Consider the following 27716-nt stretch of genomic DNA (forward strand, 5'->3'; position numbering starts at 1 on the left):
TGGACGAGACACACACCACGGCAGCAGCAGCGGTTTCGGGTGGTCCTGAACAGAGGGATGATTTATGGTTGAACTTCAGATGCAGTCCAAGGGACAATAAAACAGAATGCCTTGTACGGGCCGAGGAGACGAGTCAGACGACGGAGCCACCGCAGCTTCCTCATGTTGTGGCTTCAAACTCTCAGGAAAAATACGACAAACATTTGCTGAGAGTCTTTAGCGTTACAGGTGACCTCAGTCGTGGCCATCGTAGCAGAGCCAGAGTCATTTTAGAGAGAAGCGCTTTCGTCAAGTTGAACCCGTAGGCTCCCTAACGGCAAGTTGTTCCTTGACGAGTGTCACAGTACAGGTCCCACCGTGCTTCCATGTTGCTTCTGTCTGGTTGCTGTAAATAGTTGTTCTATATATGCAGAGCAGGAAACTTTGTTTTGATGTTTACATGTTTGTAAAGGCATTCATGGCCGTGTTGAGATTTAATGTCTCTAGAACTTGACTTGTGGTTGTGAAACTTGTTTGCTGTGAAAAGAGAAGACTGCTGCTCCACTCTCATATTCTAGTAGAATTGCACTTTGTGTTCCCATCCTACTTCATATGGAAGTCAAGTGTGCTTTTATTTTGTTTATCCTATCTTATTGTGATGCAATACTCCTCTTGTGGGCCAGTGTGTTGTCTGCTTCTGCAACAAAATAATAAAAGTAAAAGGTAGAGAGAGAAAAAGAGGGGAAACTCCCCTTTGAAGGTGGATCAGTTCAGTGCTTCATTCTAACACTGGAGTGGCCTCTTCAGCACACACACATCTTTATTGAGAGGATCTTTGATATTTGACTGAAACCTTTGAGTTTTCATCGACTAAAACTATCAAGGATAGAAATGACTAACATGGGACTAGAACTAAGAAGCATTTAGTCCAAAGACTGAGACTAAGACTAAATCTAACATGCCTGCCAAAAACAACACTGTCCCCCAGGATGTGGTCTAAGTTCTGCCGGAGGTGGGAGGTGAAGATCATCCTGACAGGTTCTTCCGCCAGGCGTTCCCAGGAAACCCTCACTTCTCGTTTGGGCCTGCCGGGTCTGTCTGTCTCGGACGCTCCTTCATCAAACAAATTGGTTGTGTGGACATATTTTGGCTTCCCATGTAAAAGACAAGGCAACGGTGAGAAATATATATTTATATAACATATTTATTTAAATGACATATTTTGTTTTTTCAAAGCAAGGAGCATTTTATTTTGTACTGACGCAGCAAAAACTGGTATGTCTGTATATAAAGGAAGAAAATAAAGAACATTTGAGTTTTGCATTTCTGGTTTTTGATTTTCTTTAAACAAAATTATTTATCTACATTATTATCAGGCAGCACAGTGGAGCAGTGGTCCTCACGGTGGCCCCCCATCAAGAAGGTTGTGGGTGGAGCCCCGGCTGCAGCACGGGGTCTTTCTGGGTGAGTCTCCATGTTCTCCCTGTTCCTGCTGGGTTCTCTCTGGTACTCCAGCTTCCTCCACAGTCCAAAGACATCAAGAGGGACCAGGTTAATCCAGACTCTAAATTGACCGTAGGCGTGGCTGGGAGAGCCAATGGTTGTCTGTCTCTATGTGTTGGCCCTGCCATGGACTGGTGACCTGTCCAGGGGAAGGCTGCTGGGATAGGCTCCACCCTCACCACCCTGAACAGGATAAGAGGGGGAACATGGAGGGAGGGAGGGATGATGGAGGGATGGATGGATTTTCTTTAATCTTTATATCGTATCGTGAGCCCTGTCTCGTATTTCGTATTGTTTTGTGAGTTGACTATTTGGTTGCACCCCTACTGAATACCGCTCAGGTTCAGGTCACATTGTCATTTACCACATGAGCATTAAAGTCCCCCAGGAGGACATTGGAGTCCCCAGTCAGGGGCCATCCAGCACCCTTCCAAGGGACTCCAAAAACGGTGGGTACTTTGAGTCGCTGCTCGGCACATGAGCACAGACAACAATCAGAACCTGTTCCCTTGCTCGACAGCACAGGGAAGCAACCCTTTCGTCCAGCGGGGTAAACTCCAACTTTCAGGCAGAGAGTCTGGGGGCTATCAGAAACTCCACCCCAGCCCTCTGCCTCTTACCCAGAGCAACTCCAGTGAAGGAGAGAGACGAACCCCTCTTAAGGACTTGGATTTTGGAACCGGAGCTCTGTGTCAAGGTAAGGCCAACCATATCTAGCCGGTAACGCTCAACCTCTTCCACCAGCTCTGGCTCCTTCCCTGCCAGAAAGGTGACATTCCATGTCCCAAAAGTCAGTTTCCATAGTTGGGGATCAGACAGCCAAGTTCCTCTACTGTGGAACCAGCTCTCTCCATGGGTCAGAGAGGCAGACCCTCTGACTACTTTTAAGTCCAGGCTTAAGACTTTCCTTTATGACAGAGCCTTCAGTCAGGACTGGTTCAGGTAGCTCTGAACCATTGATAGCTATGCTGCTACAGGCTGAGACTGCTGGGGGACACATCAGGTTACATGGAGCCCTTCCCTCCTCTCCTCTCCTCTCCTCTCCTCTCATTATCATTACCTGTTGCACTTTGTAGTTTGTCCTTGGTGTCTCTCAGTCTCTCTGTGTTTCCACAGATCCACCAGAGCTCCATCTCTCTGCACCAACCGCCGCCTGCATAGCCCCCTACCCCCTTTTTTCCCTGCTGTTAAACCGGCCTGTGCTCCCCTTCCATGAACCAGTCTACCATCCAGTCCTCCATCAAGCTGGCTTGCTCTCCCTGCCTCCCCTCCCATGAACCAGTCTGCCATCGAGTCCCCCATCAAGCTGGCTTGCTCTCCCTGCCTCCCCTCCCATGAACCAGTCTACCATCCAGTCCCCCATCAAGCTGGCTCGCTCTCCCTGCCTCCCCTTCCATGAACCAGTCTACCATCCAGTCCCCCATCAAGCTGGCTTGCTCTCCCTGCCTCCCCTCCCATGAACCAGTCTACCATCCAGTCCCCCATCAAGCTGGCTTGCTCTCCCTGCCTCCCCTCCCATGAACCAGTCTACCATCCAGTCCCCCATCAAGCTGGCTTGCTCTCCCTGCCTCCCCTTCCAGAAGCTTCCTTCTTCAAATGTTATTAACATTTCCATGTTTCCTCCATTCTGTATTGTAAACTGTTTTCTTGTCTGTACCAACATCTCCTGTCCGTCTGTCCCTCCTGGTGAGGGATCCTCCTCCCCTCCTCACCCTGAGGTTCCTCAGATTTTTCCCTGTTAAAGGTTTTCTATGGAGTTTCTCCTCAGTCGATGTGAGGCTCTGAGGGCAGAGGATGTTGTTATGATGCCATGAAGCCTGGAGACAAACTGGTGGGGAAAACAGGCTCTAAATTGCCTTGCCCCTGCTTTGGTCTGTTGCCCAATACACACTGCACCAGACCCCTCCGGTTCCCCCTGCAGGAAGTGGGCTCACGGGGGGACAAGCCCATGTATCCAGTTCAGGCTGGGCCTGGCCAGGCCCCATGGGTGGAATTTCAGCCACCAAGCGCTTGCCCACAGGCCCCCACCCCGGGCCTGGCTAAGGGGGGGTACCGGTAACCCTCTGGGCTGGGTACTCTGACTCTAGGTCCTATTCCTCATGAAGGGTCTTTTTAACTGTTCTTTGTCTGGCCCTTTGCCTAGGACCAGTCTGACTAGGGTGATCCTACCAGGGGCAAAGTGCCCCCGACAGCATAGTTCCCCGGGTCCTTCGGGCACTCAAACTCCTCCACCACGATAAGGTGATTAAAAACATGTTTTTCGCCAAAACGTCTGAATGGAAAATGTTTACAAAAAGACCTAAGAGGGTGAGGAGGGATGACCTTTGACCCACAATCTGCTAGAGCACTCAGGCTGCTATTGCTGGGAGCAGAAAACCCAGAGCTGGTAACTCTGGTTCCCTATGTCACAAACATGAGGAGTCAATAGAGCAGCACGTAAATAGGTTTCTGTTTTCAAGTATCAATGTATCTGATTTGATGGTTTGGATCTGAGCTGCTGCCTATGCCTAATGTTGTCTAAACCATTAATAGTTGATGCTGCTGAAGCCAATGGCAACACACACACACACACACACACACACACACACACACACACACACACACATATATTTATATATATATATATATATATATATATATATATATATATATATATATATATATATGAGACACTTGTAAATCCAGAGACAGAGCAGGTACAAGTACTTCAAAAGCTACAACAGACCGTCAGGCAGCAGAGCTGAATGACAGAAGGATGATGCAGGCGGGAATCAAAGGAGTAATTAATGAGACACAATGAAGCTGTTGTCACTCACACTTGTGTGCACAGGAAGCAGTTTGATCTGCTTTTATAAAACACACGGGACAAAACATCTTGTCCAACTGGGTTTGACACATCATGTTCCTCCTGGACTATCTGAGACGATCTGCAATGCAGCGGATCCACATTCTCATGCTGGTGACTCAAAAACAATTGTGTGTGTTTGTTATTTGGGGTTTTTCCTCCCTGTTTGATTTATGTCCCATTAAATAGTGATGTCACAGATTCCATTGTTAGTCAGCGTTGGAAGTTTTGTCCGAAAACATGTTACCATATTTTATCATGTAACCGTGATCTTGACCTTTGACTTCCAAAATGAACACAACAAAAATATAAGCTTTGTTTACACTCTCATTTTCCTGAGGATCAAGTAACAGATCAAAGCCCCCTCATACGCACGTGGAAGATTTCTTTCTCACAAATTTTGTCCATAAATATATTTTTAAAAAGGAAACTTTGCTCACCAGAGTCCATGACAGGTGTGTTGGAGAGACTATGACCTGAATGTATGAAAATGCCAGGAAGTGATGGAACCATCTGGATGTCTGAGAGAGAGAGAATTTTGAATTTTCAAGAGACTTTGATTTACATGAAAGTGGAACATAGCACCATTCTGAAGCATAAGAAATAGAAACAAAATTAGGGTTAATTTGAACCCTTTGTTTTCAACTGTTTAACCAGAGCAGCGTCCTGAATCTGGCCGTTATCAATCTAGTTTGTCCTGGTCAGGTAAGTAGCCATTTTTGCTGTCCCAGAATGAAATTTAACAGTTGACAAACAGATTTCTGCTTTCTAACATAACGATACCCCCAAAATGAAAATCTTCTCTGAAAATGTTTCACTAAAAACAATCAAGAAGGCCGCCCGGTGGAGCAGTGGTCCTCAGTGTGGCCCCCCAGCAAGAAGGTTGTGGGTGGAGCAGTGGTCCTCACGGTGGCCCCCCAGCAAGAAGGTTGTGGGTGGAGCAGTGGTCCTCACGGTGGCCCCCCAGCAAGAAGGTTGTGGGTGGAGCCCCGGCTGCAGCACGGGGTCTTTCTGGGTGAGTCTCCATGTTCTCCCTGTTCCTGCTGGGTTCTCTCTGGTACTCCAGCTTCCTCCACAGTCCAAAGACATCAAGAGGGACCAGGTTAATCCAGACTCTAAATTGACCGTAGGCGTGGCTGGGAGAGCCAATGGTTGTCTGTCTCTATGTGTTGGCCCTGCCATGGACTGGTGACCTATGGATCGATGATGGATGGATGGATGGATGATGGATGGAGGGATGGATGCAGGAATGGATGATGGATAGATGATGGATGGATGATGGATGGATGGATAAATGGATGATGGATGGATGGATAAATGGATGATGGATGGATGGATAAAACAATCAAAAAGCCCCTCCAGTACATGAAAGAGTCCCTCTAATCTTCAACAATGTATAAATGCATGGAAAGCAGCGTCTCTCTCTAGAATTAAAGGACAGTTTTGGCTCACTTCAGGATTCAAAACAGAAATAAATGCATTGACAGCAATAATGGCATGCAAAGCTCTCCACTGTAGGCCCCCAGTTCTTTTAGTCAGCGCTCTCCACTCTGGTTTTACTTCCTGACCCAAACCAATTCAGGGCACCAAGGGGTGTCAAGTTTCTTATTTAAACCCTTCTGATGAAAGATTTTAACACAAGTAATATAAAACATTTTACCACAATTCCTGTACAAAGACAAAGAGTCAACTCCATCTAAGAAAAGACCTGCATTTTGGCCCTGGTCTGGGGTCAGTCCTAGATCAGGACAAGGATCGCTTTCATCTGGCTGAAACTTCCCCTGAAGTAATCTTTCAAAAGCACATTCCCCCAACTGTAAAAGAAGAAGAATATTTCTTCAAAACTTGAGAAACAGCACACATCGATCTAATCCTTATACCATTGGCCACATTTTCACAGGTTTTTAAAATCTCCCTAAACTCCCCTCCCATCTCCCTGCAGTGAAGGCATCACTTTTTGACCAGTTAATTCTTGCAGAAGAAATTATTACAGAAACTTTAGAAACTTCAAGTACTCCATTGATCTCATTATTATTATTAATCACCAAAAGTACATCATCAGCATAGGCTGAAAGATAAAAGGTTTCATTGCAATTGCATAGCCCATGTAAAGCATTGCTCAGTTTGTCCTTAAAAGGCTCTATGGCCAAGCTGTAGAGAATGCCTGACAAAGAACATCCTCGCCCCTCAACACCTAACAGAAGCACATAAGCCACCGCTGATTTTAAGCATATTTTCCATGTCATTATACAGTAACTTCATTGATCAATAAAAGCTGTGTCGAAGCCAGAAGCACTGAGTGTCTTCCAGAGATAGACATGCTCAACGCCATCAAATGCCTTCTCTTGATCAACGGAAATAAAAGCTGTTTTTAAACCAAAGACCTTGGACGCATCTAAAACATCTCGAACCAAAGATATAGTGTCAAAGACTGAGCTGCCAGGAACACAACAGGACTGATCAGGATGAATAATTCCTTCCAGCACTTCCCCAACCAGATGGCGAGTACTTTTGAGAGCAACTTGTATTCAGAAGCAAGCAAAGACACTGGACACCATGACCTTACATGGCTGAGATCCCCCTCTTTGCAGAGTCCTGTCCTTACCCTTCTCCCCAAAGAGGGGGAGAAGGGTAAGGACAGGACTCTGCAGCAGCTCACTGGTAGCACCCCCCAGTTAAACTGTCATTGAGCACCTCTAGCAGATCTTCCTTCAAGTCAGGCCAAAAGTTCTTGAAGAACTCCAATGGAATTCTATCCAAACCAGGTGCCCTGTTGCTCTCGGTGCTTTGGAGTGCCTCCTCAAGGGTTGTCACCCCCCAGGGTTGCTCGTTTGAGTGACCTGAGACTGGTGGAAGCCCCTCAACTACAACTGCAAGGAACCTTGGGGTCATTTTTGACCATGACCTTTCCTTCAGCTCCCACATAAAGCATGTGACTAGGACCGCCTTCTTCCATCTGCGAAGTATCGCTAAGATTAGGAACATCCTTTCCCAGAGTGATGCTGAAAAACTGGTGCATGCATTTATCACTTCTAGGCTGGACCACTGCAACTCTCTCCTGTCAGGATGTCCTAAATACTCCCTAAAGAGTCTCCAGCTGGTCCAGAACGCTGCAGCGAGGGTTTTGACGGGAGTTAAGAAGAGAGAACACATCTCTCCCACTTTAGCTTCTCTCCTTCCTGTAGGATCTAGAATCCACTTCAAAGTCCTTCTGCTGACTTATAAGGCTCTCAATGATAAAGCTCCATCCTATTTGAAAGAGCTCATTAGTCCCTACTGTCCGACCAGAGCACTCCGCTCCCAGAATGCAGGTCTTTTAGTGACTCCCAGTATCAATAAAAACAGACTGGGAGGTAGAGCCTTTAGTTACCGGCTCCTCTACTGTGGAACCAGCATCTCTCCATGGGTCAGAGAGGCAGACACTTTAACTACGTTTAAGTCCAGGCTTAAGACCTTCCTCTATGACAGAGCCTTCAGTTAGGACTGGTTCAGGTAGCTCTGAACCATTGATAGCTATGCTGCTACAGGCTGAGACTGCTGGGGGACACATCAGGTTACATGGAGCCCTCCTCTCCTCTCCTCTCCTCTCCTCTCCTCTCCTCTCCTCTCCCCCTCTCTCCTCCTCTCCTCTCCTCTCCTCTCCTCTCCCCCTCTCTCCTCCTCTCCTCCCTGCACATTTTTGGAACTGTCATCACCACTACTTGTTGCACTTTGTAGTTTGGCCTTGGTGTCTCGCAGTCTCTCTGTGTTTCCACAGATCCACCAGAGCCCCAACCGCCGCCTGCATCGCCCCCCCCCCCCCTCTTATTCCCTACTGTTACACCGGCCTGCGCTCCCCTTCCATGAACCAGTCTACCATCCAGTCCCCCATCAAGCTGGCTTGGTCTCCCTGCCTCTCCTTCCATGAACCAGTCTACCATCCAGTCCCCCATCAAGCTGGCTTGCTCTCCCTGCCTCCCCTCCCATGAACCAGTCTACCATCCAGTCCCCCATCAAGCTGGCTTGCTCTCCCTGCCTCCCCTCCCATGAACCAGTCTACCATCCAGTCCCCCATCAAGCTGACTTGCTCCCCCTGCCTCCCCTTCCATGAACCAGTCTGCCATCCAGTCCCCCATCAAGCTGGCTCGCTCTCCCTGCCTCCCCTCCCATGAACCAGTCTACCATCCAGTCCCCCATCAAGCTGGCTTGCTCTCCCTGCCTCCCCTACCAGAAGCTTCCTTCTTCAACTGTTATTAACATTTCCATGTTTCCTCCATTCTGTGTTATAAACTGTTTTCTTGTCTGTACCAACATCTCCTGCACGTCTGTCCCTCCTGGTGAGGGATCCTCCTCTGTTGCTCACCCTGAGGTTTCTCAGATTTTTCCCTGTTAAAGGTTTTCTATGGAGTTTCTCCTCAGTCGATGTGAGGCTCAGAGGGCAGAGGATGTTGTTATGATGCCATGAAGCCTGGAGACAAACTGTTGGTGAAAACGGGCTCTACAAATAAAATTGCCTTGCCTTGCCTCAAAGAAACATTTCTCAGCCACCAGGTTCTCTTGATACTCGCAAGTATAAAGTTGAGAATAAAATCTGAAGGCCCTTTTACGAATTTCAGTTGAATCAGACAACAAGTCACCAGCTTCAGTGTGTGAATAATGCGCCTTTGTCCATTCTTTTTCTCAAGATTAAAAAAGTATTTAGAAGGCGTGTCCATCTCATTCACGCTCTGATAGCGTGATTGAGCCCAAGCCCCGTGTGCCTTTGGCCCCTGCCAGTTTAGTTTTCTTTGGCAACAACTTGTCTTGTAGGTCTGGGTTATGAGAAGACTGACCATAAGTCTGATATTTCAAGATATCTTTTTCTAAAGTTTTCAAATCCTGCGCTGTATCTCTAGTGACATTGTAAGTACACTGTTGACATAGTTGTTTAATTTGTACTTCACCATGTTCCCACCAGCTTAGTAATGATTTAAAAGTCTTTCCTCTCTCTCTAGTCTAGTCTCTACTTTCAGGCCTGAAAGTACTCCAAAAAACCCCTAAATACTTCTTGAAAGTGGTTGTCATTCAGCAAAGCAGTATTAAAATGCCAATAAGCACTTTTACACTTGATCGAATTAATGAGCACAGAACACAACCAAGCTATGGCCTGAAAAGACAACAGGACGATGCAACAATGCCTCCAAGTATTGAGGTGATGCCTAAACGTTTGTATGAGGTCAAATCTCGCAAGACACAGAGTTGGCATGTACATGAGTCCATGTATACTGAGACACAGCCCCATGCATTCCCCTCCTCACATCACATGGATCACACGTCTCCGTGAACTGGGTTAGGTTTTTACGTGAGGCCGTGTGAGGCTCTGGGTGATTCCTATCAGTGTTTGTCTCAGTGCAGTTAAAGCACCGCCCAGAAACACGCACTCATCTCTCCTAGAGTGGCATCCAACGTATCCAAAAAACACCTTCTATGCAACGCAGACGTTGGAGCATAAACACATGTAGAGATGAAAACAGAATTCTCAAAAAGGGCCTTTACTTTTAAAATTCTACCTTTCAGGATTTCCTCGACTGTGCATGAGTGGGCAGTAAACCTGTTGGAAATAAGATGGCCCCACCCCCACAAAGGGATGTGCTGGGACTTAAAATAACGAACCCACCCCGTTCTTTTTCCCAGTCAGCTGCATTCTTCTCATCCGTGTCAGTTTCCTGCAGGAGCAACATGTCTACCTGGTTTTGCTTCACAATCTCAAAAAGTTGTGCCCTCTTTGGCTCCATTTAGATTGAGAATTCTCATGATGAGATTACTCAGAAGAGAGAAAGGGAAAAACCCACTATAAAGGGCACCATGCAACATTCCTCCAGGCCATGTCATCGCCACCGCTGGTCACTAAAACGCTGGTCTTCGTTTCTTTCTTTCTTAGTCGGTAGACTTCTCTGTTTGTAAATTCATGTTCAGCCATAAACATCTTGTACATTTATCAAATTCATCAAGATCAGGAAAGGAATCGGCAACTTTAACGTTTCTCAGATTTTTGTTAAGTTTTATTTCACTGACACCGTAACCAGTAGACCAGTTGACTGCATGGAGGAAGATGCGCCTCCCTGTGAGCAGACAGGAGCGCCTGAGTGGCTCTCATAACCAGCGTCATGACCTGCGTCTGTCTCACCTTTGTTCATCCCTACTGTCTTTAATTCCAGGCTTTTCTGTCTCTTTATGGGCGTTTTCTAAAACTTGATCAGCAGCTGCGCCAACAGAACCTGCAGTGCAACATTACAGCTTTCTCACGGATCGCTGGTCTCCCCATTTGCGGTTTCATTTGATGCAACCTCACCATTTGAAAATTGTTCAGTGTCCAAAAATCTAGAGAAATTTATGAGTTTCATTGGAAGCGCTTTCATTCTGAACTTGTGCTTCCACATTGTTTCCTGTTCTGTGGCTGCTGACCAGGTCGGCCCATCAGGGCTCTGTCCCTCAGCAGCGGTGCGACCATCTGAAGCACAACTTGGAGCGGTGTCTTCACTGGACCTGTTTTCTGTCTATTTGGGACAGTTTTTGACAGTGTGTCCTCTATCGCCACAACCGAAACAACACAATGAGTCTGTCAATGTAATCAAAGTTTTCCACTTTAAACTTCAGTGTTAGGTTCAGATCCGTGTTGTTATTGTTAAGAATCGTGTGTGTGTGTGTGTGTGTGTGTGTGTGTGTGTGTGTGTGTGTGTGTGTGTGGCATCTAAAAGACACAACATGTTTGACAAGGTCGGATTTAGCCCCAATCAATATCTTCTTGATTGGGATACCAATGTGCCGAATCATAATTCATAATTCCAAACTTCACATGTTACTGCTGATGAAAGGTGGCACATGTGAAACGGTCCCCTTCTGAGCGGAGCAGAAAGAGGAAGGACAGGAACCAACCGCCCGTCCAGCTCTGAACCCTTCCCTCAGCGGCCTGGGCTACAGTCGCTCATCCAGCATGCAGCTGACACACGTCCATGTCCAGCAATATCGCCTCCCAATACACTGCATGAACCATCACTTATCGGCAACGCCACCTTGATCCCGTGGCGTCGGCTGAGTGAATCAAACAATCCTGCCTCTGCAGTCGCCATGACTCCCAGTTTGAACACTGGTCACAGGCGACCAGCACAAACAGAAACTCAGAAACCCAGTTCTGTAGGGCCTGTAGGTGACGACGGTTCCTCCATTTCTCTCCCCCTGCTGAGGAGTTGACAACATAAGACACTGGGTGGTGGCTTCCTGCTGCACCACCGATGGAGTAGTCCAGTGCTTTTCTGAGTCCAGCTTCACCAGGACCTTGCTACCAGGCTGCAGGACAGGTCATTCTCGTGCCCCATGTCCACGGTTAAGGTAAAAGGCCTGCCACTCGTTCTCCAGTGCGTCCTTCTGCCTGACGAGGGACAGTTCCAGCCACTTTGGACTCAGATTATAGTCCAGAGTCGGCAGAGTCGTGTGGATCTTTCTGCCCATCAAAAGCTCCGCTGGGCTCACACCTGTTGCAGTAGTGGGAGTGGCCCGGAAGCTCATAAGGGCCAGTAGGGGGTCCTTCTGCTGCAAGATCCTTTTTGCAGTTTGCACTGCCCTTTCAACCTGTCAATTCCCTGATGGGTGGTGTGGGTTAGATGTGAGGTGAGTGAAGTCGTACTCCTGACTGAATCTCCTGAAGGAGTCACATGAAAATTGTGGTCTGTTGTCAGAGCATACAGTGTCAGGTATCCCATACCTGGCAAGGTAGCCTTCAACTTCTCTATCACTTGGTCTGCTGTTGTCAGAGGCAGCTCCAGTACCTCCAGGTAGCGGGAATAGTAATCCAAAACCACCAAATAATTTTTTTCCTTTGTGTTCACACAAGTCCATCCCGACCCGCTGCCAGGGTCTGTCAGGTAGCGAGGTAGGATTTAGTGGCACTTTCCTCTGTGCTCTCTTATGCTCGCAGCAGAACTCACATCTTTCCAGTCTTTGTTTCAAATCCACTGATATGCCAGGCCACCCAGGCCCTCTCTCTGCACTTGGAGAGGCTCTGATGCCCCTGGTGGATCCTGGTCAGCATCTCCTCTCTCAGTGATGATTGTACCACAATGCGGCTTCCTCTGGTGACTAGCCCGTCACTCTCTGAGAGCTCGCCTCTGTGGTGGAAGTAGGCTTTTGCTGAGGGGTGTAGATGACGAGCATGATCTGGCCACCCGTCTCTCACCAGCTTTAACACAGCTTGTAGTCCACTGTCAGATAGTGTGGCTCTCCTGATCTCATCCAGCTTTCTCCTGGAAGCAGGTAAAGTGTGATGGAGTCAACATAACAGCAAACATCGGCCTCTGTGTCATTGTCCGTGGTGCTGTCTGCTGGACTCTGGGACAGTGTGTCTGCCACCACCAGAGTCTTACCAGGTGCGTACTCCGCTGCTGCATTAAACCTCATTAGCCGGAGGAGTAATCTTTGGCACCTTATTGGTACAGTGTCCAGATCTTTGGTGTTGATCAAGGGGACCAGGGGCTTGTGGTCGGTTATCAGTTTGAGGCGATCCATGCCGCTCAGATGTTTTGCGAAGCGCTCACACGCCCAAACTCCTGCCAAGCACTCCTTTTCAATTTGTGCGTATCGTGTCTCTGCACCTGTGAGTTTTCTAGAGCAGGAGGCAACTGGTTTCCAACAGTCCTCATGTTGTTGGAGGAGCACCCCTCCCAGCCCATAACTACTGGCATCTGCTGACACTGCTGTCGGCCTTTTGGGGTCATAATATGCCAGAACAGGAGTGTTCATCAGAGCATTCTTCAGGCTCTGGAAGGGTTTTCCTTGCATGTCGTCCCATGTCCATGCCCTGCTGGAGAGGTTATAGAAGTGGCCCGCCGATGGTTGCCAGGTGGGGTATGTATTTCCCCACATAATTGATCATTCCTAGAGCACGTTTCAGTTCTGTTACATTTGTTGGTGCCAGCAGGTCAGCAATTGCTTTCACTTTCTGAGGGTCTGGCTGAACCCCTCTCTCATTCACCACATGTCCCAGGAAGTGTATCTGGTGCTGTCTGAAGTGACATTTTCCTTTGTTCAGTTTCAGTCTGGCCCTGTCAGTTCTTTCCAGAACCTTTTCCAAGCGTGCGTCATGTTCCTGCATGCTGGGTCCATGGATAGACTTCCACCCCGTCAAGGTCAGACAGGATCTCACGCATTTTCCACTGGAAAAATTCAGGTGCTATGCTGATGCCAAAAGGCAGACATTTAAAACAAAATCTGCCAAATGGTGTAATGAAGGTCGTCAGCAGGCTGCTCTCACTATGCCAAATTTTTGCCAAAACCCACTGGATGCGTCGAGGGAGGAGAAGACTTTGGCCCCTGCCAGCTTGGCCAAGACCTCCTCTATGGTGAGTAGCATATATCTTTCTCTTTTCACTTGTTCGTTGACTTTTTTCATGTCCACACAGATGTGCACTTTGCCTTTTGAGTTCACTACAGGCACCATCGGACTGCATCAGTCTGTTGGTTTGGTGACTTTCTCTATCCCAAACTCTCCATCCTGCTGAGCTCCTCTTTAACTTTGGGTAGTAGTGGTAATGGCACTCTGCGGGCCGCTGTCACAGCATAGGGTTCAGCTCCCTCTTTGAGGCGTATCTTGACAGGCTCTGTTTTCAATGTGCCGTGTTCCCCAAATGCCCCACTTACTTCCTTCTACTCTTTTCACTAAGCCTAGAGCAATGGCGTCTTCTCTCCCCAACAAATTGTTCACTGTTGGCCCTGTGACTACATACACCTTAGTCTCTTGGTGTCTTCCCTTGTATCAGTCTTTAGGAGGACGGGGGTGTTGCCTCGCTCTAACGTCACTGTCTATTTACTTGGGCTGCTTTCTGAATTCACTGCGCCAAGATAGAGTGACTCCTCTTCATGTAGTTCACGTACCTCCATGACTGCTTTAGAATGGCACATGCGTTCCCAGTGTCCCTTTTTGTTGCATCTCCTGCATGCAGAGCCTGATTTCTCTTTATGTTGTGCTTTTCCACACCGAGGACATATTCCTTCACTGACACTGTGTTGGCCTCTTTCAGCTTTATTTCTCCAGCCATGATTTGGCCTATTCTCTCTCCATTCATTTCTCTGTGTTCTGTGTGTCGCTCTCCCAGGCTGTCGTTTGTGCTGGTTTACCTCTTGGATGCGTTGCAAAGATGTCCCTTGCTGGTTTATTTGACACTCCCGTCCTCGCTTTTCTGATCATCTGTATGGCGACACCCAGTGTCAGGTCTTTTATGAGCTACAGTTTCTTTGATAACGCATTATCCCGTATTCACACAAGGAGTCGGTTTCCAATGTTTTCGTTCCTTTTGTCACCAAAGTCACAGTTCCCAAAAGTTCATACAGTGCACAAATTAAGTTCTCAGCTTTCTCTTCTGGTTTTTGCATCCCTGGTGGATCTGGGCTCTCTCATGTATGACGTTCTTTTGCGGTACAAAGTACTCGTCAGACTTTTTCAGGACGTCATCAAAGTCGTCTTTACCCTCCTCCGTGGTAAACGTGAATGACTTCATTATGTTTTCAGCCTCATATCCAACTGAATATATCAGCATGCTTACTTGGACATCCCCTTCCTCCTCATTCAGCTTCATCGCTGTGCGGTAGCGGAGGAAACGTTGCCGCCACGCTGGCCATTCCCTCGACTTGTCAAAGCTGAAGCTCTCCGGTGGCTTGAAATTTGGCATTTTTCCTCAGGGCGGGTCCTCCTCTGTCCGGACCGCTTCTGACACCATGTCATATAATGAGCCGACGACTTTCTGGATTGTGACTTCTTTTATTAACAGTTCTAAAGTAACATACACAGATTCCTTTTTAAAACAGTTTTCATGTTTTGTGCCACCCTCCCAGTCAACGCACACCCCTCAGAGTCCCCCCTTTAGTTTTGTGATTTCTTTCTTCCATCCATCGTCATCTTCCGCTTATTCCTTACTAGTAAGGGTCGCGGGGGGGTGGAGCCTATCCCAGCATCTACGGGTGAGAGGCGGGGTTCACCCTGGACAGGTCACCAGTCCATCACAGGGCCAACATACAGAGACGAACAACCATTCACACTCACATTCACACCTACGGTCAATTTAGAGCATCAATCAGCCTCGTCCCCAAACTGCATGTCTTTGGACAGTGGAGGAAGCTGGAGTACCAGAGAGAACCCAGCAGGAACAGGGAGAACATGGAGACTCACCCAGAAAGACCCCGTGCTGCAGCCGGGGCTCCACCCACAACCTTCTTGCTGTGAGGCCACAGAGCTGACCACTGCACCACCGTGCAGCCTGATTTCTTTCTTTCAAATAATAAATAGTTTTACGGGAGCTTCGATCATGCAATAACGCTATTAATCTTCCTTTAATGAGTATTGATGAGAGCTATTGATCTGAACTCATGAACGATGCTACAAATGTTAGCCTAGCGTGTGTTGAACAGATGATGACGTCTGCCAGCAGGGGAAAATCCCGTCCGGCTGCTTATTGTTGAATGTGATTACGTTCTTGAGTATCTGTTTCCCATAACCAGCCCGTGGAATCTCAGCTCAGATATCTCCTTACACGCCGCTGCAGCCGACATTCCTCACCATGCTTCTGTTGAGCTCTCAGGGTCCTGATCTGTCTGCCTTGAGTCTTTACTGTGCAACCAAAGACCCACAGCTAACCATCCAATTCCCACAATCCAGCTTTGTCTTTTTTCATAAACAGGAGCACACACACACACACACACACACACACACACACACACACACACACACACATACATACACACACACACACACACACACACAGGCGCAAACTAGGATATTGACAGAGGAAAGATCTGGTGGCACCAACGTTTAGCTCAGCTGTCACAATCCGCCTCCCTTCATATCATCTTATTTGTTGCTGCACAACCAGACTGACAGGTTCGGAGCCGGGGATTTTCACTGCAGATGAAACCTGATGACAAGCGACGCCTGAGGCTGTTTACTCTCTCGCCCTCGCAGGCTGACCACAGTCATTCCCAGTAAAGAGATGCATTATCTTAACTGCTGTTCCAGCAGCGCCGGATGCTGACGGCCGCATGCTGACGGCCGCATGCACAGAGGGAATCATCTCCGCTGGCAGATAGAAGATGGGAAACATTTAGAAAGAGGGAACAAGCTCAGCCATGAGAGTGGGAAATGTTCCCACTGCCTCCTGGAGTCACAGACATGAGGGAACGCACATGCAGTACTTGTACTCACAACCTGGGCCTTCACTCTCAGTGTGTTTGAATGGTGAAACACAAGGAAGTAGTTAAAGTCCTGTCTTCTACTGAGCAGTGAGCGTCCACGCGCAGCGCTCAGGCACCCATGCCTCATCAAGAGCATGTTGGAGGAAACCCTCCCAGAAGAGGGGAACATGCACACCTTATACCTGAGACCTGCCGTGATGTCAGAGCCACCATGGCCCCCCAACACACGATCCGGTCAGAGTGCAGGGTTTGCAGGCTTGGACATTCCCAATAAAGGTTAACATCAAGGTTATAGTGATACTTTACCCACCAAGTGGTATTTACCACTAACGTCTCACCACTGGGTGCCTTGAAAAGAGATTTTTTTCAGCAGAATGCAGTAAATCAAGTTGTATTACTCATGTGTAACTGGTGGTGGGGGCCCAGACTCCCACGTGGCCCCTGAAGCCACCCGAGAAGAGTTTGTTTTCATCACCAGAACAGTGCATCTGGATGATCTTCCTCTGTTTGCTCTTCCTCATTCCTACATGTGCTCACAGGTCAGCATCATCCCAGATGACATTTAGGTCAGACTAGAGATTCACAACACTCCTGACTTCCTGTCACGCAGACGTGATTGATTCAGTATGAACACGGTAGTCGATTCACCCCTCAGCTCTTGTGTGTGTTTGAGCCTGCAGGGGCTTTAGAATTCAACAGGTGGAATGTCAAAGCCAAAGGCGCACACACACACACCACTCTCACACTCACACACACACACACACACACACACACACACACACACACACACACTCTCTCACACTCTCACTAGTTGGTGCCATTCCGACAACAGGAAGGAACTTATAAATACTGGAGACAACACAGATACACATTCCAGGAACATTTTTCTTTTAGATCTACGTAAGCTTATATCATGTATATGCTTGACTTGTAAGTATACGTGAGTACAAAATATTATTAAAAGATAATATATAAGACAACAGAAAAACACTTAATATCACACACACACACACACACTCTCACACAAAGCTGTGAAAACTAAAACTAAGAGACACAAGGGAAAATGGAACAAGGCGAATAACTGGAGGCATGAAACTGAAAGTAGCGATGCAATTCAAAAGTCCTACGAGCTAAAAGACACCAACTGTGTACTGTCACCACCATCCTCATCCTCACCATCCTCCGTCGGCTGTGTATAGAAGCACAGCCAACACTTGTGGTGACACACAATCTTTATGTGCCACATGAAAAATGGAAGGAATTAAAGCTGCAAGCAGTGTTGAACGGGCCTTCCCATGCGTCGGGGTGCGGTGCAGTCGAAGAGCTTCTGTCCCGGACACGTAGATGCTTCAGAACTGGGCTGACAGCTCTGACTTTACCCCCCTTGCCCTGTCAGTTTGATGAGGATTTTGAGTACTCTTCTTGTGATATATCCTCATAAATCCCATGGCTTTAGCCAAATCTTACATTAGAATTCAAATCTTAGTAGGAAAACTTGTCCTGAATCCAGTGATCCAGGTTGGAAAGTGGTCAGACTTCTCGTTTAGACGTCAGCAGCCTCAGTTTGACCCAAAGTCTCTGTCCAGGGATTTCCTCCCCGTTGGTTGACATTGCCAGGTTCAATGTGGCACTGCAGCTTTCAGGGCTCACAGAATCCAAACCGTTTGAGTTGTTACGAAGTTTTTAATGACTTTTGTTCAGCACAGCGTCATGAGCCACGTGTTCCTCCCACAACCTTCAAATGACATTTGCCTTTCAGATCTGTGAGTAAAGTGAGAGGAGGTCATTGCTGAAGTGTCACAGCGTCCACCTGTGTTCTACCTGTGTTCTACCTGTGTTCTACCTGTGTTCCACCTGTGGTCCACTAGTGTTCTACCTGTGTTCTTCTGTGTGTTCTTCTAGTGAGGTGAGCACTCTCACCACAACAAGTCACACACAGGTAAGACACAAACAAACCCCAGTAAAGGGAAAGGCGCCTCACTGCAGCCTCGTAGAATTTGATTAACTTTGACTAACTTTGTCAGGAGGTCCTTCCTGTCAGGATAATGTGTTGTTTCTCTCCTCCACAGCGCTGAACAGAGCCGAGGCCTGTGTGCTGACGGTGGGGGACACCAAACTTCACCAAGTCCCAGGCTGTTTCATTTTGGTGAGTTAGTAAGGTTCCAGGCATCAGGAGGAGGTCTGAGAGATGAGGTTCTCTCTTTTACATGGAATCTGTTTGGCTACTGACTGGAGAATGTGAAGGTTCATGAGAGTTCAAAAGAAGAGGCCACAAAAGTGTCAAGGGACCCAGAAACAAAATCTTGGTTTTGTTGTGGAGGTAGACTTTTACTTTCTCACTATTTTTTTCTTTTTGCATCTCAAGACATCCTCTCATTTCTGCTTACACAACTGACAAGCATAACATGCAAAATGGAACCAAGAGATTCGTCCCTGTCTGCCAAAGTGGGGATGTAACACGGAAACACAAATCCTCTGCAGACCTCAGGATGAACATGTAAGCTGGTGCAGGTCCAGTCAACAGCTGCAGCTCCTTGCTGTTTCTCCTCCTCTGTGTGTGTCATACAATGAGGACCTAAAATTATGATTTTCTTAATTTTGTTCATTCTAACACAGGGGAAACCAGACGTGGCAGATGTCCTTCCGTGCAGGAAGGCTCGGTTGATTCACAGCATGTCTGGACAGGGAGAGTTAGCTTGCTAGCCAAGTCAGAGCTGAACTTAACTGCCAAGTTGTTCGTTTCATCTAAAAACAGGTCCGACTCGGCATTCAAAGCACGATAGAAAGAGAAAATGATTGTCATTTTGACAAGTGAAACTTCAAATTGCTCTAAGATCAAAACATCATGTTGAGTACTGAAGTATTTAAATGGAAATCCAGGGAGATCCAGTGATCAGGGAATCAACTCAGACACCACACAGGCTCGTGGCTGTAAGGTTCCACAGCATTGCTTTGCCGTGCTCTCCTCTCAGAGAACATGATTGCACTGTTCTGGTTACCAGCCTGGACAGACTAGTTGAGTTCTAATGTCACAAAGCAAATTGTATGTCAGGAGAAAGTGCAAAAAAAAAAAATTCAAAATATGTACATTCATTAACATGTTATGGAAACATATGAAAATCCCCCCCAAAAAACCTTGCACAATTTCAAATGAGTGTGCCGTCCTTAGATCGTCCCCAGGAGGTGCAGCCAGCCTTCACGCCTTCATTCAGGTGTCCTGAACGACCCCCCCAAGAGGGCTGGGAGGGTAACGACCCCAAACTGAGGCCAACGACTCACACCTCCACCTGATGAGCCTCTCGTTCTGGCCTGACCACCTCTTGTTTTTGCCACCCCCTTGGTGGTGCTACACCTGAGACTTCCCACCAGAATCTTAGAACTGAAGAAGCTTCTTGGATGAGAGGAGAAACGTCTTCACCTTCAGAGGAGAGTCCAGGTGCCTCGTTTGATCCTTTTTGAGAACGACGATGACCTGGAGGACTGAGAATGTTCACAAATACATTCAAATGAGTCCTTTGTGAGTGGCGGCCGTCTACAGGCTGGTGCTGCGTCTGAGGCGGGAGACTGAACCTCGGTGCAGGCTGCTGAAACTGTCCCGGCCCCTGCAGTGAGTCACGCCTGCAGCTCCGACCGGATCCCCGGCAGCGCTGGAGGGGGACGGCACAGTGATGCACTCCTGACTGCCAGTCTGCTTCTCTGAGCTCCCACACACAGACACTAAATGTGAAGTTTTGTTGGAATATTCATAGAGTTTATTTCTGAAAGCACTCTCAGTGTTTTGTTCTTTCTTAAACAGGATGATGTAACATTTGGGGAGGAAATGGCAGCTGAAGATGCCAAAATTAGAGATGAGAATGACCACCATCTCCACGGCGGGGAGGTACTTTGTTGACGAGGTGATGTAGACAGGAATAAAGATCAGCCAGGATATGAGGTAGAGCAGCATGCTGAAGGTGATAAACCTGGTCTCGTTGTACTGTTGGGGTAACTTACGCCCCTTGAAGGCACAGGCGAAGCACAAAAAGGCCAAAACAGCTATGTAGCCCAGCATCACCCCAAAGGCCACATAAGATCCCTCGTGGCAGTATTCCAGCAGAAAGGTTCGACCCCTCTCTGTGTCTTTAAATGGACTTTTGAGGACCAGCCAGGCAATACAGATAGAAGCCTGCAAGGCCACACAGAAAATGACAATCAAATAGGGCTTGTAGATGTTCCGGAGAACGTCCTGCAGCGCAGGGTTGAACTGGAACGCCAGCAGAATCTTCAAGGACTTGACCAGGATGCAGGACACACACAGAGTGAAGCTGATGCCAAAGAGCACCTGCCGAGCCTTACACTGGAGGATGTTGGGCTGCCCCACAAACAGCATGGTACTGATGTAGCTGACCACCAGCGAGAAAAGGATGACCTGGCTCAGTGGCCCCCCGGCAGCCTTCACTACAGGAGTATCATGCTGATGTAAGAATAGAGCAGACACCAGCAGAGCCAGGAGGATCCCCAGGGCCGAAAATGTCAGGAGCGCCACAGCGAAGCCGTCCTGCCAGGAGAAGAAGTCCAGGTCTTTGGGCAGGCAGCTGGAGCTCCCCCCTGGAGACCACTCGATGTTGGTATCACAGCTCATACACTCGTCCATATCTGGAAGCATTCACGAGCGCACACGCGCGCGCACACACACATGCACACACACATGCACACACACACGCACACACACACACACACACACACACAAGGTCTGTCAGTGTGCACAGCTTTGCAGAGCAGCAGAGAGCGATCAAGAATGTGCAAGGATGTCTGAGAAAATACACAAATCAGCAAAACAAAAGCGTGCGTGCAGGCGTGTGCGTACATGTGTGTCTTACCTGTACCATTAGAGTAGTAGTTCTCAGTACAGTTGATACAGGCGTAACAGCAGGTGTGTTGACCCTCAGCTGTTTTCTTGAACTCCCCAGGGACGCAGCTGTTGGAGCATCTGGAGCTGATGTGCTGAGGAGGGCAGAGAGGTCACACTAGGTCACACACCTGTCTCTCCTTCTTCTGTCTGTTCCACTGACAGTCCTCCTGATCTGCCAGTCATTGTTGACAATTCAGCAGAATCCAGTTTCACTCTCAGTCATATTATATAATCAGTCTGCCTGTAAACACATTCTGCTGCTGGCTTGTGTGTGTGTGTGTGTGTGTGTGTGTGTGTGTGTGTGTGTGTGTGTGTGTGTGTGTGTGTGTGTGCATCCTGTGTGCAGCAGGACGATGGCGCACCCGCAGGTCCTGAAGCTGTTTGCTCTTCGTGATGGTGAAGCTGTTGCTGTGTGGATGATACTCGGCCACAACGTTGTGGACATGAATATTTCCCTCTCGTGGCTGCCACATGATGACATCATAGCCCAGGTTGATGTCCCCGCTCGTGTCAAACTTGTAGCTCTTCTGTTGAAGTTTAAACTCCTGCATCCGCAGAGCCTTCAGCACCTACATCAAACATTTCAGTTACAATCTGCAAACATGTATGTACCTTAAATGCTCCATTAAACAAAAAACAGGTTCCCCGGTTTAATGCTGTGTCTGTGTTGATTTATCATTCATCTCAATGAAATTGTATTTATAAAGCCCAAAATTTTCAAATCAGAATTCACTTTGAGGGGTCTTCCAAAGCGTACAGGACTCAGCAGCCTCTGTTGTCAGAACCTCAGTGAGGAAACCTGGGCAGAAACCTGAGGGAGGAGAACCCCAGAGGCCGGCTCACTCTCCCCTTCAAACCCTTGATGACTCATCTTGCACTAAGAGGTGTGTACTAATTTTTCAACCAATGAAAATGTGTTTTCTGAGTTTTAAGCCCCTCCTCCATCCTTGATGTGATGCTCTGTAGCCGCTGCGGCTGATGTACCACTCAACACGAACACAGAGCTGCTGGCGGAAGGCCAGTATAGAAGCAGGTCACCCAAGCTTCTCTGGAATCAACGGGGTTATAAATGTGACACGACATCCTGGCACTGGAAACGGTTTCAGTTTCTGATCTCTGTTATAGAATGAAATTCAATCCTCTTAATCCTGGTTTATGCTTCTGCATCGCGTCGACGACGCAGGCACCTACGCGGACCCTACGCCGTAGCCTGACGTGCACCTCCAAAAAATCCTGACTACGCGTCGCGTTGACACATCGTGACGTGAACGTCAAGGACTGTGGTCCGCTCAGAGAAGGTTGCCGAATGCATGAAGAGGTGGAAGAACCTCCGCGACAAATATGTGCGTCTCTGGAAGAAAATGGCCACAAGAAGCCATGTTTGTCATGTTCAAAGTTGACAGTTTGATTCGTGACAGCCAACAGTCGTTCAAAGAAAAACACTGGACTTTCTGTTGAAAATAGTTTTGTTTTGGAATCCAACAAGAGGCCCCGAAACCATACAAAGACACAGCCACACCCCCTAGTGGCTTGGCGGTGAATTGCAGAGCAACACGTTCCCTCGACGCAGAACTACGAATGCTCAATGACGGCGTAGGGTCTACGCCATCGCCACAAAGCAGAAGCATAAACCAGGCTTTAGGAGGAGGCAGGTAATGATTCCTTGCAGGAACTCATCAAGACCACACCCACAGACACACACACACACACACACACACACACACACACACGCACGCACGCACACACACACGCACGCACACACGCACGTACGCACACACACACACACATGCACGCATACACACACACAGACACACACAGACATACGCACGCACGCACACACGCACACACACACACACACACACACACACACACACACACACACACACCTCCCAGGGTTGCAGTGCTCCAAGGGTCTTGCAGTCTCTTCCCCTACAGACGGAGGCCACAGCCTGAGCGATGGCACTCACGGCCATCTCAATACTGAAGGTGCTGGCAGTGCTGGAATGTTCTCTGAGCATCTGCACAGCTGTGGACACCAGCTCAGGTCCTCCAGAGCTTCCGCTCTCGTTGAGCTGCGTGTAGAATTCCTGCAGGAAGGGGTTGTTCTCTGCGCCATCGAGTCCTGCCGCCTCCAGCCTGCTCAGATACCCATTCAGGGATGACAGGCTTCCACTTTTGAAAGTGAAGCCCAGGACGTGTCCAATGTCATGGAGGGTTACGTTTCCATGTGCTGAGCTGGAGAGGGACCAGCTGTCACTGGCCACCCACACTCTTCTCATCGATGTGAAGTTCTTGCCTTTAGTCAGCATCTGACTCTGCAGCTCCAGGTAAAGGTTGGCCATGTGAGACTGCATGGCAAAGGACACAATCACTTGTACTTTGGGATTCGTGACAATGGTTTTGGCGGCTTGGGTGATAGCAGCGCTCAGATCCTGACTGGTTACAGACTGAGGCAGGATTGACTTGAAGGCCACACAGATTCCTTCTTCAGAGGCCTGAGACACAAAGTTGTCAAGAGCTGAACGGCCGTAATCTCCATCTGAGGTGACAATTCCCACCCAGTTCCAGCCGTAGCTGCTGAGCAGTCGGACCATGGCAGCTGTCTGATACTGGTCGTTGGGAACCGTCCTCATGAAGGCCGGGAAGCGCTCCTTATCGCTCAGAATCACAGCTGTCGATGAGTAACTGATCTGGACAAACAAACGGAAAAGTCTGTTATTTACAGACAACCAAGGAGCCTGGACCCCAGCGGCCTCCGAGCCTCCAAACAGGAACAGTGAGGTTAGACGCCTCTCCACGAGGCTGTTCTGGAAATCCCAGCACCTTTGTGAAGTTCCCTACTCTCCCTTAACGTGACAAATAAGGAAACTCACTTTTTGGTAAAAACTTAAAAAGTTCACAAAGCTTTACAGTCCATGCAGCCCAGTGTTGTCGCGTGCAGCAGCAGAACAGCACATTCCCCCTCCAGCCTGCAGACATCGTCTCTCGGCCCGTCGTGTTTAGAAAACATGACGCTGACAGCTTCTGTTTCCACTCACAACTCCTTGTCGCAATTTAAAATCCTTCACGTGAAATAAGCTTTTATATCAGAACCTACGTGATAACAGCTGCTCATGGAGAATTATGGAATAGTTTTCTTGCCATGCGTGAGGACGAAGGTCTGTCCTGCTCCTTAGATCCTTAGATAATGGGCTTGATATTCTGGATCAGGGGTCCGGTTCTTATGGGTCCAGTTAGAGACATCAGCTGCGTGTAGCTGATGTCTCTAACTGGACCACTAACGGGAGCGAACACTCAGCTCTGGTCATCAACATCAATGAACCAAAGAAGGCTGTATGTCAGATAACCAACCATGTTCAGAAAAAACACACAACAACACAAAACTTTGGGTTTTCCTTAAAATGTTGGAAAAATTTGCCAAAAATCATAAATGATTTATCTGATTTCATCATATCCACTTTCGGGAAGAGTTTCTTCTCATGATGGAGATAAGACGGATGAATGTATGGGATTTCCTAAAAGTTTAAGGGCAAAAATGGCCCATAGTTTAAAAATAACAAAGATTAACAGTTTCTAATTGAAAATTTTAGTTTATCGGCCGTCAATCCAAAAATCCTGCTGCTTCGGTTTCCTGTCACACGCCTCAGGTCCATTGCCAGCTCCCTGGAAGCTGATCAGTCAGAATCAGTTTCCTGTTTGTCAAAACTTACTTGGGGAATCATCCTGAGGGTCAATTGCCTGGCAACAGAAATGGATATTTCAGAGTGAGAGGCTCCAATGACGGCAGTGACAGGCTGGTCACATCTGGAGGCGCGCCCCGCCATGTGGCAGTGGGCCGGCTGGGTGAAGTCTGCCATGGCCCTCAGAGCCATGCTGACATCAGCGCAGGAGTCCTGGATGTGGTAGCCCAGAGTGATGTTGAGGTCCAGCAGCAGGGGGGATTTATTCATCTCCTCAATGGCGTTGATCATGGCCAGACACCTGGACAGGCTGTTCACCTGCAACCTGAGCGGACAGGAAACAGGAAGCAGCAGCCTTCACTAACAAGCACCACATGTTAATATACACACATCTATTGCTGCGTACGTTGCAGTGGCCACGCCCTCAGGATGCCCCACTGTTCGTGGCCCAACAGGCCAAAATTCACTTGTCTGAGACAGCTGGGAACTCATGCCACGGGCGTGTCATAGCGCCACCTCTTGGTATAAGGAAGAACTAACAACTGGTATTATACACTCAGTGAACGTCACCATCTGTTGCAGTGAAGAGGAGCACAGGGAACAGACACAGGTGAGCTGAAGGACAGCAACATCCTGAAACTACACCTGGGAAGGTGAACCGTGTCAAGCAGGGTGTTAGGACACGGACTGACGCCTGATTCTGATCACACGCACGTGACGTCCATGAAGCTGCTGCAGCTCCTCTTGTGTCATTGGTTCTAATTTCCTTCATCAAGGTGCTGGGAGGGTTAAAAGCATGTTGCTCTACTCTAAAGACGTTTTTCTCACATTTATCCGTCAAATGTTTGAGGTGAGGGACTGGCAGGACCAGGGTCCCTCCCTGCTGCCGTGGCAGGTGGTGAGCCACGTCCTCTGACAGCGTGTTTGACGACAAACATGACTCCAGTTGCTGCACTAGGGCTGAGCGTCACTACACGCGTGCTCATGACCACATACATACCAATGCACCGTTCTCTTTACCTGTGAGCTTGTGCACATCCCCACTGGAGCACCGTTCCCTCAATGCCTCTGCACACCGGCAATTATCAGAGTTCAACAGGCGTCATCACATGACACAAAGAAGCCAGACTTGTAATTATTGTAATTATAAAACCTAAAACTGCCACCAATGATTTGGACTGTTGAATATATCAGATTATAGATATTATTATTATTATTATTATAGGAACTTTATGTTATTGCTCCCAGAAGTTTAGGTGACAAAAACGCTACACACAGACTTGGAGTCCACCCCCCCCCCAAAAAAAAAAACCTGAAATTGGATGAAGTCAGAGGCCGTACCTGACACACGAGTGAAGATGAGGAGCGAAGGACTCCTCCTCTTCGTCCACAGCTTGGTGAATGGGGAACAATCCTCCAATGATGATATCTCCCGCTGCTGTGCATCCAGGTGGTATGGAGATCTGCTCACTAGCATTCCCTACTGCTGAAAATATGAAGACAACTGCGATAAACACACAGTTTAGAGAAGAAAGTGAGGACATATTACTGTCCCGTGTGTGTGTGCATGTGTGTTCTAAGCTCTCTCTCTCTCGCTCTCTGTCACTCTCCTGCCTCTCACTGGCCTCTCTCCACTTCTTCACCTCTGGCACAGTGATACTTACCTCTTTAAGCATCTTTGCCAGGCTGTAAAAAAACCCTGTTGCTTCCTCATTCAGGTTGACTATTCTCATGTTCTGTCCTGCAGCCCTGCCCACCCCTGAGTGACAGCAGGGTGCGTCACTCCTCTGCTTCCTCAGAGCTGCTGTTGTGTGTATCCGCATCAGAGGAGCTGAAAATCTGGGACAGCACACAACACATGTAAACTAAGTCAACCCACACACACACACACACACACATACACACACACACACACACACACACACACACACACAAACTGTCAGTCATCCTGCACACAAACAGATTCTCTGTAACCACCAAGGATAGCAAATGATCAGGAATCCTTTGAGCACTGAGCAATGAAATGAATAAAATGTTATGAATGGAAAGCATGTGGGGGGTAGTGAGACATGTCAGTCCGAAAAACACATTGATCACTTCAGAGTGACAGACAGAGAAACAGCCGCTCATGTTGAGAATGTGTGTTTGTGCAGAGAATGTGTGTTAAAGTAGAGAACGTTTGTTTGTGTAGAGAACTTGTGTTTGTGTAGAGAACTTATGTTTGTGTAGAGAACCTGTTTGTGTAGAGAACTTGTGTTTGTGCAGAGAACGTGTTTGTGCGGAGAACATGTGTTTGTGTAGAGAATGTGTTTGTGTAGAGAATGTGTGTTTATGTAGAGAACTTGTGTTTGTGTAGAGAACTTGTTTGTGGAGAGAACGTGTTTGTGTAGAGAACGTGTGTTTGTGTAGAGAACGTGTGTTTGTGTAGAGAACATGTGTTTGTGTAGAGAACGTGTGTTTGTGTAGAGAACATGTGTTTGTGTAGAGAACATGTGTTTGTGTAGAGAACGTGTGTTTGTGTAGAGAACGTGTGTTTGTGTAGAGAACATGTGTTTGTGTAGAGAACTTGTGTTTGTGTAGAGAACATGTGTTTGTGTAGAGAACATGTGTTTGTGTAGAGAAC

The 27716-nt window shown here is 47.9% G+C and overlaps 1 protein-coding gene across 1 annotated transcript; it reads right to left on the reverse strand.

The window, feature by feature from the left end:
* Nucleotides 1-17281: 17281 nt before the first annotated feature.
* gprc6a (G protein-coupled receptor, class C, group 6, member A) lies at nt 17282-26764 on the reverse strand. The gene is made up of 6 exons (XM_086219276.1): nt 26435-26764; nt 25124-25418; nt 23300-24103; nt 21776-21982; nt 21382-21505; nt 17282-21157 (listed from the first exon to the last, which is right to left on the reverse strand). Exons 1-6 carry the CDS (start codon nt 26635-26637, stop codon nt 20055-20057), a joined length of 2736 nt encoding a protein of 911 aa, XP_086075402.1. The 5' UTR covers nt 26638-26764; the 3' UTR covers nt 17282-20054.
* Between the last annotated feature and the right edge of the window lie 952 nt (nt 26765-27716).

Source organism: Aulostomus chinensis, chromosome 11, assembly GCF_037954235.1.
Source record: "Aulostomus chinensis isolate RoL2024-O1b breed Wild chromosome 11, RoL_Achi_v1.0, whole genome shotgun sequence".
Lineage (NCBI taxonomy): Eukaryota > Metazoa > Chordata > Actinopteri > Syngnathiformes > Aulostomidae > Aulostomus > Aulostomus chinensis.